Source organism: Apostichopus japonicus, chromosome 16, assembly GCF_037975245.1.
Source record: "Apostichopus japonicus isolate 1M-3 chromosome 16, ASM3797524v1, whole genome shotgun sequence".
Classification (NCBI taxonomy): domain Eukaryota; kingdom Metazoa; phylum Echinodermata; class Holothuroidea; order Aspidochirotida; family Stichopodidae; genus Apostichopus; species Apostichopus japonicus.
Genome location: NC_092576.1, coordinates 32,919,973 through 32,940,672, shown reverse-complemented (window position 1 = coordinate 32,940,672; position 20,700 = coordinate 32,919,973). Strand labels below are relative to the sequence as shown.

At 34.7% G+C, this 20,700-nt stretch overlaps 1 protein-coding gene across 1 annotated transcript in view; it reads right to left on the bottom strand.

The window, feature by feature from the left end:
* LOC139982523 (uncharacterized) overlaps positions 1-20,700 on the bottom strand; it is a 75,443-nt gene that overhangs the window by 21,496 nt on the left and 33,247 nt on the right. The window contains exons 2-11 of the mRNA XM_071995416.1: positions 17,128-17,203; positions 16,642-16,956; positions 15,598-16,245; positions 14,430-14,768; positions 14,115-14,222; positions 13,596-13,639; positions 12,274-12,298; positions 8,973-10,489; positions 5,818-6,023; positions 3,672-3,748 (exon numbers count right to left, since the gene is read on the bottom strand). Of these exons, the coding sequence (XP_071851517.1) occupies positions 3,672-3,748; positions 5,818-6,023; positions 8,973-10,489; positions 12,274-12,298; positions 13,596-13,639; positions 14,115-14,222; positions 14,430-14,768; positions 15,598-16,245; positions 16,642-16,956; positions 17,128-17,182 (3,334 nt within the window). The 5' untranslated portion in view covers positions 17,183-17,203. The remainder of the gene's footprint in view (positions 1-3,671; positions 3,749-5,817; positions 6,024-8,972; positions 10,490-12,273; positions 12,299-13,595; positions 13,640-14,114; positions 14,223-14,429; positions 14,769-15,597; positions 16,246-16,641; positions 16,957-17,127; positions 17,204-20,700) is intronic.

Here is a 20,700-nt window from a genome sequence, read left to right as displayed (position 1 = left end):
AGATTATCAATGAGATCATGTAAAATTGGAGCAAAAGTTATAAAAACAGAACAAATTCATCGCATTTACATGTAGCTAAATCGTTATATCTTCGCTATCTTTTTTTGGCTGATTGACTAAGGGCCATTTGTTCCAAAACTATCAAAACTGATAGCTTTATGTTCAATGTGACATCGACATATCGTAAACGAAATTGTCATGGTTAAAGTTAAATTGACATTCAAAAATGAAATCATTGTACTGAATTTTGTTTTTGATACATGCATTTTATTTCGGACATTGATTTCATGTTCGTTACCACGATCTCATTTTTGCATTATATGTATTTTGGAAATAACTATGTGAATTTGGATAGCCTAGTTTTAATAAAAATGGTACTCGGTATTGTTTTATTTATTTAATGGTGCATCACGTGTTGTAAAAATATATATTTTGGGAATTTATGTTATTTAAAGTGTCTATTTGTATGAGTGCGAGTAGGCATGGTGCTTATTAGGGATTGGCGACTTCTTCGGGTGATCAATTACGCAAATAACAAGAATCTCGTCTCATTAAAGAACCCTACTTGATGTTTCTTACAACGTATTTTTCTTTAAAGACTCGTTAAAGCCTAATATAGCATTGAGTGATTTTTTTTTAAATATCGATTGTTACTGAACACATAGCCCGCCACCTCCCACCTCCCTCTCTCTCCACCTCTCTCCACCCACCTCTCTCTTTCTCTGTCCCTTTAAAACACGAGACTTGGTACAATTCGGAAAGGAAATAAACAAAATGGATGTTCCGATTCCTGACAGTTCATTACAGGGTCAAATTACACATCAAAAATAGGCAACGTCAAGTACCAGCAGTATCAGGGAGTTGAACAGGTTGAATTTGATGAGGAAATTGAGTTGATATCAGGAACAAAAAGCCTGCAATACGCTGCTACACCATTGCACAATTACGTCATTACTATGTTGTGACAACATGGTATGGTATCTTTATTGTTTCCTTCCAATATCTGTTTATATTATATTGTTTCTTACAAATTCACGTAGCCTTTCTGCAAGTACTTAGTCAAACTCGCTTATAATTACATTATTAAACAAAGATACTTTCCGGGTTCAACAGAGTATTGGAAGGAGGTGAGGCATCAATGAAGTACGATATGGATAGTACTTGCGTGCCCCCTCCCCCCTTCTATCCCCTTCATACCAGACAGAGACGTATAAAGTGATTCATCGGTTCAACAACTATAAACAAATACCCTATTTTGAGGCAGAGGGACCCATCGTGAACGGTCAGATTAAGTTTATTGTACCGTCCTCTTCAATGTAAAACACCATATTTTGTTTTCAGTTTGGTGTGTTTGAAACGAATATCTACATTTGCCGTAGAGAATGAAATATATAGTTTCGTATTTCACAGAATCATATTGAAAAATTAAGTGACTTGAAAGGCAAAACAACAAATCCTTATCATTTTTATGATGCCTTGGAACCTGGAGAAACGTTTATTATATTATATTACTAATATTTGCAGTCTTCTCAATTTAAAACATAACGAATCAGTTCCAGTTCTGGTGTATTGGACATGATTATCTGCTTGTAACGTAGAACAGTTACACGGCGACAACAGTCTATTTAGGCTTCTCACCTGCGGCTTAATATTTCTTTCCAAGAAATCTGCATTGATATATTTTTTGCACATCAGAAATACCCAACCTTCCCATTCCGCTATAATCTATTCCAAATCGTTGAACACAAATTCGGTCAATAAATTGCTTGTAATGCTCTTATCTAGAGCGCTCACTACTCCATCATACTTCAGAATCGACTTCTCCTCGAAAACCGATTTAAATTTATCCATATTAGTATACTTTCTGTTATTTTGTTGCGCTGCCCTCCATCCGATCTCCGTGATAAATCATGAGCGTTTGACTATCGGGTGCTTTCTAGAAATATTTTACGTCTTTACGCAGATAACAAAAACTATGTCATGAACTGCGAACTGCCAAATAAAACAAAATTATGTTATTTTGTAAGCATTAATCATTACGAAGAATAAAACAAAAGAACAATATCAGTTGTACTCGATCTGTACAACTATTCTGGAAACCTTAATAGATTGCGGCTATTCGAAAATCCCACACAGATTCTCGTTTGACGCAGTACGCGATAATACCTGTTAAACTCAGCCAATAGTGGGAGAGCCAGAGTGCTTAAAATCTCGCTAACAAATACCCATGGGTATAACCATGGAGTTCTTTCCATAACAACTCCCTGGTATAACGGTAGCTCACAAAGTAAACAACATCAACAAGTACCTAAGCGCACTAATACGACACTTCGATCAAATTTCGATCAAACTTCGATCAACAACATTGGCAAGACTTACTCGATCTTATCATGGTATTTTATGTTTGGATTCACCTATTTATACAGTTTACAGTTAATGTAATTCGAATCGAGATCTAGTTGCTTATCTGGGCTTATTTTAAACTAGATACGGATGGATATTTCATGTAAACGGGATCAAATTTCTGAATTGCAGATTGATACTGTTCGAACACGGGGATTTGAACCCTTACAGATTCCAGGGCTCAACATGGACCTCCAAAATAACTGTAAGTTTAAATATTCTACGAATGAAATAGGACCAGGACCACACTTATGATCTTCATTTCACAATTTAAAGTGTGTATTTAGCATATGTTCTATAATTGTATTTCTTGGAAAACGTTATTTCGTTTCATCTGGGTGTGATTTGGATAAACATATTTATAATTTGTGTTGTCTTATTCAATATATATGGTAAGTTGCTGCTTTGTCAGTAGAACTATGCATTACAGTTGAAGGCAGTGTGGGAGACAATGTTATGTTTTATCTTCCATGCATATTTCAGAATACCATCGAAGGATTATTTCTGTGTCTGTGTCTGTGTTTGTCTTTTTTTAAACGTGTGGACATTTTGTAGTATTGTTTAAAACCGCTGGCACATAAGATACTTTAGTATTGTGATAACGTCAGGATGCGTGTAGTTGGACAATTACCGGCGATAACTCCCTCATTGACACGCTACCGTGTCAAATACATGATTTTACTTTATTTTTCACTTCTTTTAAATATATAATCCTACTGCTTCGATTAATTTATATACCGCCTGTTTAGGACGATCAAAAATAGGTTAGATTTGCTGCTTAAAAGGGTAATGTCATATTTGTGATAATTTATTAATTAATTAGCTTCTATACAAAGAGTTACTAGATAAGATTCTTGTAATAAAAATGCTAAATAAAAAAAGTAAATAAGATATGAGAATATAGGAATCTGGATGAATGGAGTGTTTAGTGTCTTGTAAGAATAATAATTCAGTAGTCTTCTTCTGGTAAATACGTTCAGGTCTGTAATGTTTGTATTACTGTAGAGCCATGTTCATTATATGCTAGTCTTCGGTGATATTCTCAGAGTATAGAACAGCCAAAAGGAGAACAGGACCTTGGCGGCATGATTGGTTTCTGACAAATACCATTGGAAATAGTTGCTAACAACTATGTACAATTCGTAAGCTCCGAATTATACTTCAGTGAATTTATACAATAACACTACAGCATCAGATCATGAAGTTAATGTATAAACATGATAATACTGATCAATCGATATGTTTTACATAAGCTTTTTAAACTTTACCTTTCACATTCCTTGACTTTAATATTGACGGAATAGACTCAGCAGGGATAGACTGGGGTAACTGACACCACCAGAACCTACGGAATAAAGAAGAAACTAATCCGGTCAGTAATGTGAATATGAAATCAAATGAAAACATTTTCATAAGCTAGTTGCAACAAACTCTCAATTTTAACGCAAACAATTATTTCCTATACGCGTTACATCACTGTGAAACCGAAACTACATGGTCGTGTGAGCGTTTGACGCATTAGAATAACTTTTCTATAAACAAATTATTCCGTTCCGTTTCTTACGTGGCTTCAGGATATGGCTGATACATTGCGTTAATCTTGTTAAATATATTTCACTATAATCGGAAAGAAAAGTCTTTGTACATATCTGTCTTTAGCTTTATCAGGTGCGATTGTAAATAATTCGTTAATTTATATTGTATCGAGATATTTCTTTTTGGAAGGGTTTTCTTAATGATTATGATATTACTGATTGAAATGCAAAACCCCCAAAAGATATTTTGAGGGGAGGGGCAGGGGAGGGGGTAAAACACTATTTTCGTCTCTTCGGTTTGATGGTTGTTGAGGAGACCGTTTCATTTATCATCATGACTTTTTTTTAAAGAAAAAACGGAACACTCGAAATTTTGTCAGGTCTATGATCCATCCAGGCTGCCAAGTAGAATGATGGTCGCCCGACGTACGATTACGAAAATAATTACAAATCTTACCATGTTTGATTGAAAATTTTAGGCCCAAACATATCATTTATGCAATATCAGATCATCACTAGCAGTGTGTGTGCAAGAAACTTGATACTGACAGGCTGAAAGTGCGTTTTTTGCTTGTCACTTCCGATATATCTACATTATGTCTGGAAACTTTTTGTTTCTCGTTTTTTGGCATTTTATGACACTATTTGGACAACAAAACTTATTTTTGTAATATTGTCATAATACTTTGAATTTCGACTGATTAATTGAGTAGAATATAATGACTTGTATCCAATTTGTTGATAAACTACGGCATCCATGACATTTGAGCTTGAATAATGGGTTATGTAAAAGTTCGGGACCCTGTGTTGGGACAAACAACGGATTTTGTCTGGCAAAATGGCTACCACCTTACAGTCCCGTTCCAGGTTACTTGGCAAAATTTGATAAAAAAGAAACAATTTCAAACAGTCGAAATTTTAATTATCATAATATTAGAGGATATAGTAAGTTGTGAGGAAAAAAGTCGAACTGCTTTTATATACAAGCGTAAAAGAATACAATCTTCAAAATGAAAATTAAGTAGCTGTAATCAAACGTGTGAAAGTAATGAAATGATTGATAGAAACAGTTGTTACGTGCAAAACGAATGTGCGGTAAAATATAAGGCTGAATTTGCGTTAAGCTACATATCGGTTTAGAAACCAACATGGCTAGCACGTTTTCTTTTTTCCTCCAAATTGACATAGGCATGCTCTCCTTCGGCTTTCTGTTCATAACCACGCTATGCACGCTAGTGGATATGTATCCCTTTCTTACTGATCTTCTCGATGACGATTTGGGTGGCAAGATGCAGTTCGAGCACCTGTACTTGTTGTATTTAAAAAAAAAATAAGTAATGTAATAGAAAACGCAGATTTACAACAACGGTTAACCGTGCATGCGTATATTTAACGAGTCACAAACTACCATAGTGGAATTCCTGTTTTTGAATATTTACCGCTGATTACCGTTATTACCTTGCAAAAATGAAGGTTACAGACATTTCGGGGGGGGGGGGGGCTAACACTTGTATTAAATTGTGTCAAATTCCAACTGATAAAATGCTTACTAAGGTTAAAGCCAATTACAGTTTAACTTACAGAAGCAGAAATTACATCGTTAGACATTATGGATCAAAGCGTTCGTTCAAACCCGTACTTGTATCTTATCAGAAAGGAGAAGTCAAGGCTATCGCATATTTACGATTTCGGTTAACCATGCATCCGCATCCACAAGGAGTAAAACGTCGGTCGCCTTGCGTATACATAGAACCATTAGCAATATATCATACACCAAGGGCAAACGAAACCAATTGGAAACTGCTGCATAGGACCCAATTGATGTTGAAGTTAACAATTACAACGACAGAAAATCCTTACCGCTAAAAATAATACTCACGTTAGCTCCTCCAACATGTATGACTGTTGTACAAACATCAATATGTCAACAACCTCTGTCTCTGTCATTTCTCTTCCTTCCTCTGGAAATATTACTATTTGTTTCACTGATACAGGACAGGGTAGACGGAGCCCTGAATGAAGAATGACGTCACCAGCATCAATCTTACTGAATGACTCGTACAGATACAGACAGGAGATGGGAATCTGAAGGAAAGGAAGACAATTAACGGAATGATGTTAGTAATGATTCCAGGATATTCGATTAATGAATAATTCCCTGATCGATACCCACCCCGAAGGTCATACGTTTCTATCCAATTACTGACATAGTATAAACTAGTATAATAAATATATAACATATATATATCTAACATTTACTACGGATCATTCAGCTTTTATTGAAATTAGTTCACTCGACTTAAAGCTTGTACGTTCGTTGGTTGGTGTCAACTATGGAGATACTACTACCTGTTACCAACGAAGATTGGGAGAAGAAATGTATTCTTGTGTATGGAAGGTTGGGCCATATTGCCAGTTTGTTATTTGAGTAATGGCGACACGCTGATGTTCTCGTTTTAGACCTTTGGCACCTGACCTTAAAGTATATGACATCATTAGTCACAAACACTATAATACATGCTCACATACCATAGTCATATCTAATTATTATAATTAAGGCTATTTGACTACACCTTACATATATAATATAGCGTTTATGACATAGATGTGCGAGTCGGGTAAGGGTGTTGAAGGTCCCCAATTTCTGGGACTCACACAAAACGCACAAAATACAGACAGTTTAATAAGCATGGTGAACACAAAGAGATATATGTAAGAGGATTAGCAGACAAGGGATGAAGAGAAGGAAGATAGAAACCAACATGGGAAGAGGAGAGGTAGGAGACAAACAGTGGAGGGACATAGGGAGGATTAAGGGAATGGTTGTTTTTGTCAATCCTGTTACTGTGACTTGTCATTTGGCCTCTGAAGAAGGATCGAAACGTCAGGAAAACTTACTTTTACACAACAATTGTCTTTAGTAGTTAATTACTTCATTTGTAACATATTGTTTTAGCAGGTTGTGCACTGCTGAATCCAGTTTGTATTATGCTGGCGACACTGTATTATACGCCTACCAGCCTTTTTGCGGTGAGAATTTTTGTCCTGCATCATAAATAGTTCGTAAGTTTAGTTAACTTGAAGGAATATTTTTATTGGGTTATTATATTTTAATAACGGGTACTCTCGTATCTGTCATTCTCAGCGATAGTTATCATAACCAGCCTGTTAGAATGTCATTGTTCTGAGTTCAATCTTTGTCATATTTATTGCCAGTGAATAGTTTCGAATATATGTTAGTATTATTAGGTATCATTTATCTTGTTTAACAGTTTTACCACACAAATACAAGTGAGGAATAAATACATAAATGTTAAGCCTGTCTGCTTCTCGTTAATGGATAGCTGGTTGTGTAGGGCCGCATATCATACGCGATGTGAGGGCAGCACAACAAATATTTGGTAAATGTTTGTAATACTATTTTTACAGACAATTATTTACTAATATTTATATACTAGACCTATTTTGTATCATAAGTTCCGCGCTATCATTCATCATTAGGCCTCTGTCTACCTAGAGAAAGACAGCTTGCGTGTGCTTGTACGTGTGTGTAGGGAGTGCGGGACGGGGGGTGGGAGGCTATGGCTATATGGTTTCTTTTGATGTATAAATGAACCTGGAGAGAGCAAAACAACAGCGACGAATCACAACTTTAAAATAGGAACACCAACGATGCAGATGATATCATTCTATTGAAGTATTGAATGAAGTGAGAAACCCCGTTTCTGAGAAGTTGCCTGACATGATAATATCTTGCCACTATAGTTATCTTGCCGAATAGTTTGATAATAAACAGAAACATTACCGTGGTTTGATTTGCTCCCTCACCCCTCCAAGAAAAATATGATTTGGTATACACTAGTAAATGTTATTTTATCATCCGGGTTACATGTGCGTATCATTGATATATCATATATTTATTGAAAAACATTTCACTGGGAACTCCACCCCCTTATAGATGATTTAAAGGCTGGATATAATAATTTGAATGATATCGCATAGCTTATATTTGCGAATTAAAAAGATAGTAATTAACGTAGATACCTTAATGTTTTACTGTAAAGTTGCTGTTATAATCTGAACTCATGGATCTTTAATATTTTGCGCCTTTTTTCTAAATGTTTTTTCTTACATTTGCGTCTGTGAAGATTGAAGTAACTACAGCTGAGATACGTAGACTTTAAATCATGTAGACGTTTATCCTGGATAAGCATGGGACACTGTGATTGGTTGAAAAGAACTACACCCATATCGTGTTGTACTTAATCGAGGTAACTAGTCTGGACAAGCTTTCTCTTGCCGGCATGAGACGACAAAACGACGATGTTAGGCACCTCAGATGTTACGTAGCATATATGTCGACACAGAGTTCACGTCGTTCGTTCGTCTTATACACATTAAGTCACAACTGGAATATTTTAACCTATCTGTTTCAAAATTAGTTTTGGAATAAACGATGTACATTACAAACGATCGACCAGGCCCGCGGCACAACGCATTAAATAATTCCGGTCAGGTGTTTTCAATCTGGCCCGCTCTGCGATATTGAATCTGCAACTGAATTTTACCAAACCCCATTCACTGTTAGTTAGTTTACGGTCGTAACGGATAAACATTACTTAGCTGTATTTCATATAGTTCATAGATAACATTACATTAAAGCGATGGAAAGTAGAGATGGTTATGATGTGAAAGGTAGACAATAATGGTTTGAGCACATGATGCTCATATAAATTATATCCAATTGGATTAACGAATAGAAATAGCATAAATGCATAGGATAGACGAGATATATATGTTACCATTGACAAGCACATTTTCATTCCTATCTATATATGTTACTGCTGTATGAGTATCTTTGATTACATGAAGACAGCAAAACTATTTAAAGTATAACCAAATTAATCTGCTGAATTGTTCTGGTAACATGTTGCAAACATTTCCCCTCAGTAATCTGACCAGAAGTTACCGGAACTGTAAAAAACTAATATTAAAATTAAAACAGAATGAATTAATATGTGAACGTGAGTTTACCTCTTTCTTTGATGCAAACTCTAGAATATGTAGAGTCAATCTCTGAAGTAGCCTGCTATCTTTCTCATGAATATCTACGTTGTTAGATACCAACTTCGTAACGCTTTCGACATAATTCTGCATATTGTCGTCTCCTTCTTGGATGCACAAAATAGCAAACTTTTTTCTCTCGTCGGTCCTCTGCAAGTATTTAATGATATGCTCTGACGTATCTTTGTTAAGTCCACATGCGAACCGGTATACGTACTGCAGATCAAATGGATCTAGATTACCTAGCAATTGATCAGCATTGGATGATAATTTCGAAACATTTCTTGCAAGGTAATGTGCAGCGTACCATTCACAAAATAGTTTATGGTAGAATCTAACCTCTACGATGTACTGAGCGTGAAACTCTGCAACTCGTCCGTCATCACAATCGAGTACATCATCTTCAACCAAAATACCAACCCGGATGTATTGATTATAAAACTCTTCTCCAAATAGATTACGCAATTGTTCTTTCTTCCACACGATTTTTTTACTATATCCACTGAGAGCCTCAAAAGCAACTTTGTCTAACAAGCTGTGATCATTTTCATGTGCCTCAGACATTTTCACATTTTCGTCTCTCATTTTATTCCGCAAATGACTATGAAAACATGATATCATATAGCGGAAAAAGCCAGTGACTGAGTGAAAAGTTTCAAAGTTTTCGCTCTCGTGAGTAATGTGAGCGAACATAACAAAAAACAATGGAACGTCGCACAGATCTCCAAGAACAGGGTTTTGTTTAAGTTTTAGCTTAATTTTCTCAATTTCGTCTTCGTTATCGTCGCCTACGACCGCTTTGCGAATATATTGATCACGTGCGGTTTCGTCGAAACCTCTCAACCTTACTCGACTGGTCTGGGGTGCACGGTGCTTGGGTAGATAAGAAGATCGTGTTGTCAGAATCACATCAATATCTCGCATGATTTCTTTCTTAATAATGAGAGACACATCTGTATCCATGTTATCTTGATCTGGATACTCATCATAGCCGTCCAAGATAAGCAACACTGAACCTGATTCATTAAAAAGTGATTTCACATCATCTTCGGTAAATTTTGAATCCTTTGCTAAGATAAATTTTCTAATAGCATCGTAGATTGACTGAACTCCACCTAACTGCCTCAGCCTCAAGAAAACTAGTACCTTTACTTTACTTATCGGAGAATTAGAAATGTTATTACACCAATCATACGCTAGTTGTAGTGTCAGCGTTGACTTGCCGTAACCTGGGTCGCCTTCCAATATTTGTCTTTTAGATTCGTCACCAATCTTATTAAATAATTCACGATACGAAGCCAGTGGTTTCCAAATATCATTTGAAGTAGTGCCGGATGTTTTTTCAAGATATTCAATGCCGCCCTCAACAAAGACCCTATCAACGCAAACCATCCTGTCTCTTATGTAGGGAATTGGTTGAACCGCGTCGTAAAGCAGCTTGTACTTTCCTTTCAGTTCGGTAATGAGCTGGTCCAGCTTGTTTGTTTCTGCTGATAAATAATACTTCATAATAAGCCATTCTCAGAGAAAAGCAAACGCACCCATCTTTGAGATGTGTTATGATAAATGTGTAAACGCATATGGCGTACATTTTAGATTTGACTCCGATGTGAGGAACACTAAGGATGTAAGAAATTGTTCTCTATGTTCGTTTACGTTTTGATGAATGATACGTGTGTGACTATAACCTTGGAAATCACTTGTTCCTGGGTATTTCCAGGACTTAAAATTCCATTTCAAGTCGGTTTAAATTTTAAACAGGGGAACATGATACTTTATATGTAAGTCAAATCCTTTCTATTTTTCATCTTAATTTCTTATATTTTAATTCTTTTTGGGCTAATATGGTATCTTGGGACCACCCGTTATTTTTTAAATAACTGATTGTAGCCTACATATCATGTAAACATTTCTAGAAACATATTTGTTGGGGCTATAAAAGACTGTTTGTTGCTAGCAAAATATCGTGTGTAGTCTTTGGCAAATCTTGCTATATCAAAAATCCCAAATGATCCGATTACATCTTTGAAATAAGGAAACGTAAACTTACAAAAGACGTGAAGACATTGGTCTAGCTTTTAGTCTCTTTTATACATTATTCAATATTGTAACCAAGGCATCGAACGGTAGGCCTAGTCTAGCGTGCACCTTAGACTCACAAACAAAGAGTCCCTTAAATTTATCACCGATGATTCAGAGTGACAGGTTCAATCACCAATGGAAGTTGATCTGCATAACATTTCTTATCCAAATGTAAACGCGCTATTTTGTACATTATGTATTTAAATATTTTGTTGCTAAAAGACACAGATGTCGCAATTTTGTTGTTCGCAGGTCAAAATACAAACAAACATAGCAGAGGTCATTAGTTCCTGGACTACATGTTGTTGTACTTGCAGCGAATCTAATTTCTCTTCATTCTCATTTCATAATCGTGGTATTGCCTTGACATTCCTCTGAACTAAATACTTTTACATACCTAATTATCACTGTATATTGTTTTCAAAACAATCCTAACACCAATCGCTGTTTATTTCCTTCATCTTGACAGAATGTAAGTCGAAACTCCATTTCGTTCTCTAATGGACTTTTTCACTTTATTAATGTTTCCGCAATCTTTCGGAACGTGTATGAGGTTCTCATTTTTTTTAAAGATGATTGTTTATATTTCTCTCTTTAATTATGTAGCAGTCTTATGAGTGGTTGAAGAATGTTTCAGGCAAATTGTTCAGTTATTATATTTTCAGAGATTGTGGAGTTTATACATATATTACTACCAGACAAACACAATTATGTTGTGTTTAATTTGTTCATTCTAGTTTCTTTGTCATCTTTATTTCGGGATTGAAGTTAGAAGGAAGTTAGGTATTTTTCAAGGTCCATAACAAGGTTTACCTATAGTTCTTCAAACACTGTTGTGTGCTGTAAGTTATATAAGATACAACCAATTTGAGATAATAGTGTCGTGGAATCAACCAGATATTAGGTAGGGAATTTAAAGTGAATAATTTAGGTGAATATATTCTTAACGTCTAGTCCAATATGATTTGAGACTAGTTGGAAGAGCGTGGCTCACATGATATTGTCCAAACATGTTCTGTCATTAGTTTGGTATTTACTTGGTGATATGTTTGATTCCGTCATTAGTGTTAATGGGACAGCCATTTCCCCCTTCCCCGCCATCGTCACAATTGTCACACGCTATTACAGATGTCTCTCTTGTTTCTTACTAACTTCACGTAACTCAAGTTGAAATTATTGTTAATCTTACCGGTCGTTGACATCATTGGTATCGCCTGTGTAAGAAAGAGATGAGTAATGAATATTCATTCTAACAGACTCAGTGAAGTAATGTGACTTCAGTCAACTGACTATTAAATAAGCCAACAAAGAATATGACACAAATAAGGAGACATTGAAACATTTATGGTTATTAACAAGTATCAGTTATATTAAAACTTTGCACGTTCTCTCAGTTGCTCTTTGTATTGATGAAAAAAGAAAGTGTAATCAATGCGTGCTAATGGATTGTTCAGAATATGACGACAGATGCAATTAAACGTAAGTAACCGATACATTCGCAGCAGAATGCTCGTGTCGTGTATGAAGAGAATTGCAAAAGGAGTGTGTATTCTAGGTGACTAACGAACTGTGTATTGCGTATAATAGTATACAAACTGCATTGTATATTAGGGATAAATATTTAAAGAAAATAGTACATGCTTGTTACTTAAGTATCTGTATACATATGTTTCATTTCAAAATCTTTGAAGTTATAGGAAAAGTGGTAGTGCTCTTATACGGTATGGCACTAAGAAGTTTAGACTGTGTGATAGTTCGGTGACCGATTAGCCCCTTTGAACTGTTTAACATATATGAAAGAATTGGATTGGCGTTCCATTAATGTCTTTACCAAATGCTCTGGTTAACTCAAAGTGTTCAAGTTTATGTGGTCACACGAAGCATTACTTGAATGACTGATTTTATACAAAAAACAGTAATGTTATAACATCACATAAGTTCATAAGTTTGTGTTTACTTTAGGAAATAATATTGTTACCATTAAAATGTTAACTATGTATTCGGATAAAAATGACTTATTAAATAAAACTAATTTCAATACAAGATACTACTATTGTGTATGTACTACTCACTAATCTGTGTATCTACTAATCTCAATCAACTACTGTGTTTAGTTAAACTTAATTTGATCACAATCATGCACATATCGTTAAGGTATGCTAGAGCATGATGCGATACTGTACTCGATCATTGCAAGTAATATACATAACTAGCCTATTTGTCAGTTAAATATATCAACTAATCTTCCGTGCTCGTTCGTAAAGCTCATGCAAGTAAATATAAAGATAAATACACCTTTTTTTTCAATTATTCCTGAAAAAGACGGTTATGCAATCATTGTTGTATTACCTTACAGACTGACTTATACCTTATCAAGGACACGGTTCTACTTATTCTTCTTTGATGAAGTGTAGTATAAAGGAGAGAGTCGACGTTAGTTGTTATCAAATCATAGACCTACATTAAGTAAGCGTTTCCGTATTTAAATTATATACGACAAAGTGTATTTACCTCTTCCAAGTTACCACCCTCCTGTGAATCATTTGAATGGATTACTGTAAAAAGAAAAAAAAAATAGTGGAACATTGTTAACAAGAGCTATTAGTGTAAACTCTGTGAAATATTAGGGCAAAACAAACCTCCAGGTAAATAACTATTTGCTGAATATCATAAATCAGTATCGCATTTCTAATTAGTATCAACTGTATTCACAGTATTCTCCGGTAGAATGTACATAAATATCCTAAATGTGGTAATTGAGGGTTAAGTTGTACAATTTGCAACACACCTCATCAATTACAGGATTTGCAGGCAGCCCATAACTGTTAGCAGACTGAAACGGAAAATGCGCAAGATAGACCAATTCTTAATTGGTACAATTAAGATTCAGAGGCAGTCAGTGCATTTCTATTCGAAAGTTTTCATCTATAAAAATGAATTTTGCTGTGTAATAAAAGCCAAGTTTTATTTCTTATGATTTTTCTTCATGTTTCCATTGTATATGCAAGTGAAGGGCAACGATTTTATTACCTTTACGTAAAATGATCCCTCCTATCATAAGAATCACAACCATAAAGACTACAATTGCTACTGTGATTACTGCAGTTAATACTCCAGTATCGTTACTGTTGGCTTGTACTGTAATGGATGAGAAAAGCGAAAGTTATTGTTGAATTAAAATCATAACGATGACGTATGCGATGATTAAAGGAATTGAAGCTGACATCAATAGTTAATTTGAACATTTTGGTTTTCTTTCATTAATAATGTAATATCAGGAAAATGTTATTGATATCATAAATATGATGTTATCTTAGCCAAATATCTATACGTAGATACTCTTACCGTTTGGTATCAGTAGATCAATTGTCTGTGACAGATTAAAAATATCCGCATTTGTTCCTACGACACGGCATTCAACTGTCACCCTATTCTCTGTTGCCGGAGTAAATGTAATAGTCGACGTCAATGTTACGTCGTAATTATCACCGCTTGGTTGTACTCTGTGATTCTCTTGTAAAAAGGAAACTTTTGTGTTTGGTTCATGGACTCTCCATTCCAGATTTACTTCGGGTCGAATCCCATGCACAGAGCACGTCAAAACATCACCTTGGTTAACTTTCAGGACACAATATTGTTGGAAATCACATCCTGCTACTTTGAGATATCTCGGCACTGGCATCACTGAGGAAACAAGGTATTTTTTTGCAAAAAACAATACCGAATATCACATACGAAAACTATCAGTTAGTTTAACGTTTGTGAATATAAATTTTATATAAATGTATATAACTTAAAGCGGAAGAAGAAAAATGATAAATAGAAGAATAAATTGTGAAGAAGAATAAATTGTGTGTGGAACTCTCCCTTCTGAAGGAGCTAACTAGTGTTATATTACATCGAGAAAATGTTTAAGGAATTATGAAACACGTTTCTTTATATGAAAACATTTTTAATGAATTTGTATTGATATACGACAACGGTGTAACCTTGCCTGGAGATTTTCATGAAAATGATGTATTCAATCAGAGGAATTGTGATAAAGAGTACAGCTATCGTTTTTCTCTGATGTTTGAATTTTGGATTTATATATCCATTCACCATGTAACATTATAGTTATTGTAATTTGCAAATAGATCAAGTACCATTACAATGACGACGTATCACATATTACCATATTAGGACATTGCATTGATCATTTAATGTCATAAATATAATTACTTATCAATTTATAGAGTGAGTGAACTACATCGTGACACTTACGTCATGTATTACATAAATGGTTATTTCCCCGATTGTTTGTTATTGCACATGTTGAAATTTTCTACGCTCCGGATGAGAAGTGTTTGTTATTGAAATTTCCAAAATAAACTTTCGTGGGTAAAACCACTCAAAGGAAGTTATGAGAGGGATACCATCACTTAGCATCCTTTCATTTCCAATTTGTTATATTATTTTACACACTAACTGTTCTGAGATTGGCCTACAAAATCTTTTATTATATTTAACTCACCGAAAATAACAACATCTATGTGTAATTCTTCTGGGGTATATTCAGCAACGAGACACGTATATCGTCCCTGGTGATGCCATTCAGTGTTTCGCAACAATAGAGAACCGTCTGAATTCAGTCGGAAGTCGTTATTATACGTTTCGTTAAAATCACTTGTCCATGTTTTTACTCTCAATAGGAGTACTTCTTCGGTGGTTTCTGTATCAACCATTCGTTTCCAAACTATAACAGGCACATCAGAAGAAGTGCATGGGAGAAGCATTGTAGTATGGAGTTCAATGTATTGTTTCCTTGTTTCTGAGATTCGGCCTGGACCTTCTTTTTCTAAGACAACAACAGTTTCGCTTTCCTCCAACAGCCAGGCATTTTCTTCAGCGCTGCACACAAAAACTGATAGTGATGGAAATTTGGCTGATATCTGTACAGTAGACCGTGACGTGAATGTCTCGTTATTTCTCGAGTCAATTGTGAGTTCAGATGTCAAAGGTTTGTCACGATCAGCTTCTCGCTGGTTCCAACCCAAGGATATTCGAGGACGAACATTTTGGACGAAGCAACTCAAAGCAGAACTATCATCTTGTATTGCGTAGCAAACGGTTAAATTATCTTGACATTGCTCAATCACCGGGTGTGGGACCGAAGGCGGAACTGTAAAATGAAAGAAACTACTAATAGAACAACAACTAGTATTGGAGTGGTTATTATGATGAAATTAAGTTGTAAAAGATGGTATCTTGCTAGGTTGAACATAATCAAACCATTACCATAAACATCATTCTAGGACGCTGTTTTATGCAGAAACCTGTAAATTATTTGTTAAAGTCATTAAAGCAATGATTATACAAAAATGAACAAATATATTTTAGTGATCCAGTAATAAAGTGAAATAATTCAAAATTATGCAACATATTCGTTTGCAATATGGAGCATCGGCATTTGTTATACTATTTGAAGATAAACACACAATAACACTCATCAATGTCAAAACATTTAACGTTCACAATATGGTAAAATGTGGTAATGGCTTTGTTCATGTTGACTTACCGATTATCCGAACACGAATTTCATAGGACACGGTTGGTTCAGTTAACGAAATAACCTTTGTTACTAGGAACAGTGTTTCATGCTCTAGGGTGACATTTCGTATGAAGAGCGATCCGTTTGGATATAAATCATAATCGTCGCTAGCATAACCGTCTTCTGGTATAACTCCCTTTTCGTAAAAAAGTATTGTCGTGTCTTTTTCGATATTAAACCAAGACACGGCATAGTATTCACTGAATGAACACTGAATCGTCCCGTTCCTGCCATTAGTGAGGTATTGTAGGTGATCGCACTCTTCGTCGTTAGCAATCAATTCTGATGGTTTTGAAAGACATGTCAGATGTTAGTAGCTCGTAAATTACTGTTCCGTTGCATGTTTTTCCATTTGTTTATCAGTTAAACTCCTTAAATGACATTATTTTGTAAATGCATTATTCAATATATTTGTGAACAATTAGGTGAAGAAGTGATTGTGTTATTGCTTACCGGATTTCGTAAACATAACTAATACCATTAGTACGGTAACTACACAAGTCCCCATCTCGTCAAATTGCAATCGTACCTGCAAATTGGAAAACAATCTTTGAGTAGTTTATTAATTTTCTTTTTAATTTCATTAAATGTGATCAAATTATTAATAACTGGAATTTAATTTAGAAGGAGATCCGTCCTGCAACGATTTAACCAACTAGATGGTAGAGTTAAGGGAATGACTACGATAACTTCATTTCACCATATAAAAAAAAAGAAATCATAAAAATTTAGAATAGAAACGAGACTAATAATATCTTTAAATGTATAATACAGTTCCATAAAACCAGCGAAATGTGTTAGCAGTATGTCATATACAGTATAATAGGAACGATTGTGTGCAATGCAGTATATTACAGGCATCCTTACAATATTGATTTCACTTTTTGTCTTAACACGTTCATGCTACACACTCATTTGGAAACCGGGGATTGCTATACCAATACAAGTGTAGAGACAAAAAATGCTCCCGAAGTTATGTACTGATTTTAGTCTTTCCAGTTATTCCGTGATTTTGTCTTTTAGTCTGTTTCCTAAACTTTTTACTGTGAGGTATCAAGACACTGGAACGATGCAGGAAATGAACGCCATGTATATTTTATTCATAATTGGATGTTACATAGCAGAACGTTCGAACTGTCGAGCTGTCTATATTTCACACAGTGTTACTATATTCGAATCACTGCTTTTAGAAGGTTGTGACGAAAAAGGAGCAAAAGTTGAGTGGAAATTTGACAATCATTTACTCTTTCTTAATGATAGGTTATTAGTTGGGACGGGATTAGATAACATTACGCTACTTCCAAATAACTCCGTCTTAATTGAGCGAGTATCGATAAAGCATGGTGGGACCTATGTATGTGTCAATGCTGCAAAGGCGATTGTTAACCACGACGTCAATGTTGAAGGTTTGTATTGCTCCTGTATTTATATTCAAAATAGTTAAGTATTGGTTGTAAGTTGGCTACGATGTTTATGTAAATCAAGCTTACATTGGCATTTATCAATCCGACAAGATATCACAAAGCGTTAGGAATGATGCCATGTTAATATGAATATGAATTATTATATTAGATTGATTTTCCAAAACATGACCATCAAAAAGGGAAACTACAATAGTGCTTAAAAATGGTAAATGCTGAGAAACAGTAAATTAGACAACATTTAGTGTTATATAATCTGCTGTTTCTGTTTCAATAGTTGTGAAAAGAATGAAGCATTTCCAACTGTATAGATAAATTACATAATTTTTCTCCTATTTATCGGTGTTATCGGTGTACCACCGTCTTTACTGTTAGACGAGCCAAATGTTTCTCAACAAACATACTGCTTTGCATAACTTCATTTCATATTGATATTACACATGACGCCACGTTTAGAGACAATACATGGATTTATAATAATGATTCTACCAAATTCTTTCCTAGCTCCTCCACTTGTGTACATAACGTCCAGCAAGATGTACACAGCTAGCGGTAACCACATTTATCTGCAACAAGATCACCTAACTTCGCTTACGTGTTTTGCTAATGGAAGTCGACCTGAGGTTAACCTAACTTTGCTAGTAGATAACATAGTATACGGAACATCGAACATTACAATAATCCATGGAACAGGTAAACATGAAACATTCGACACGATGGTAACAGTTTCTATCCAAGCTGTTTATGAAAATGGAAATATCTCCTGTCAAAGCAACAGTGTTGGAAATCATTCAGTTGATGGATTAACTTTGCGTTACACCTCATTTGGTAAGTTCTGAACTAATACCAGTTTCTTAAACAACCATTACTGGGTGATCAGTATTTGAGCCCTTCATTCATTTAAAATATTACAGTTTAGTAAAATATGTATTTATGTTAATTAATGAAAAATGTTAACATGCACTTTTGCCCCATTGTTTTTAGGTTACCAGGGTTGTAAAAAAACTTCCTCACATGTATTTCCTTAAGAATTCTTTGATATGTTTATTGAAGAACAAATTAAACCAATATTATTTAATTACGATTAGGAATAAATGTAACACTTTGTAAGTACTCCTGTTAACTTGATGTAATTTACACAGATCACTGATCACGTGTAGAGCTAACGTTCACTGAAAACGAGGTACTGATTTTTGGGAAAACCTACTAAGGCGAGGACATGCTTTGAGTTCAAAATCATATATAAAATGAAGTGTACTTTCTTAATCTACTTTGAAATATTGTATTTATACTTTTATATTATTATTGTTATTATTATTATTATTATTTATATTAAACCTAAGTACAACGTTTAATTTATATTACAGTCTAGTTGCATATTTTATAACGTAAATTAATGTATTGATTGACCCTGCGTATTTCGTTCCTTTGCTTTTACTGATTACATATTATTTTTGTTAAAAACAAATGAGAAAAGGACACATTTTACAACAAAAAACCGGAAGATAATGAAATAGTTTCCTAATTTACTCTTTGAATGCTTCAAATTTACTACTTAAATATATTGATAATAGTGTTATATGTATGATGTAAATCCAAACATCAATTTGGTATGGACAGCCAGCATCTACGAAGTACCTTCAATGGAAGTTATGCTATTCTCTGCAATATCTTAGTTTAATAAAAACCCACACTTACGTTAGAGAATGACATTACTAACTGACAATATTGAATGCGACCCAATTCATGAATTTGTAACGGTATTTTATTAAATTAGACTCCATAGTAAAATATCACTACTAAATGCAACTGTTATATTGTGAAACATCACGGCTCCCAAAGAACAAACCCAAATGTATATGTTTTACTTTAAGAAAGTAGCAAAAGAGAGAAAATTTAGAATAGAGTGCACTGACATTGATAAAGCAAATGCCCCTTTTCTCCGTCTGTTTTACACCAGGTTTTTGTAATAGGGATAACCGACCACAAGACAACCATTGACTCAGCCACGTACATTGATGTGGAAGATATAGGTAACCTCGTCCCACATACCTATTTGGTCTAGGTTAAAACCATATCATGTAGGTGTATGGTATTTATGTTCGACGCAACATAATTTCTTCAACATGTTATCAATAAGTTATCAAATAAAGCAATGCTTGCATTTTACATTCAATCACTCATAACTTAGAGGGATATCCCCACTGGAGACCACCCACCCAACCTAACACCGGATCACAGCATGTCATGTCCATACATTTAGTCAATATTTCTTTATAAAAAGGTCTTAAAAGAGACAATGAGTAACAAATATCTTGAATATAAAGACTGAAATTACCTTGTAATAGTACATAAGATAATGATGTAGTTAAACTGTGAGATACAAATATTCGAAAGTAAAGTGAAAGCAATATCAATAAAGACCATAACCGGTGATTTGTAATGTATTTCCTGCTTTCATTTTAGTTGTGTGATGCTTTTTTGTGTGCGTATTTATTGAAACATTGCTCTCTTTTTTTTCTTTTCTTATCAGTTCTGGTTCTTATCATATATTGGTAACACTAGGTGTCATGTTATTCGTCGAAGACCTAGAGGAATGGAAGCT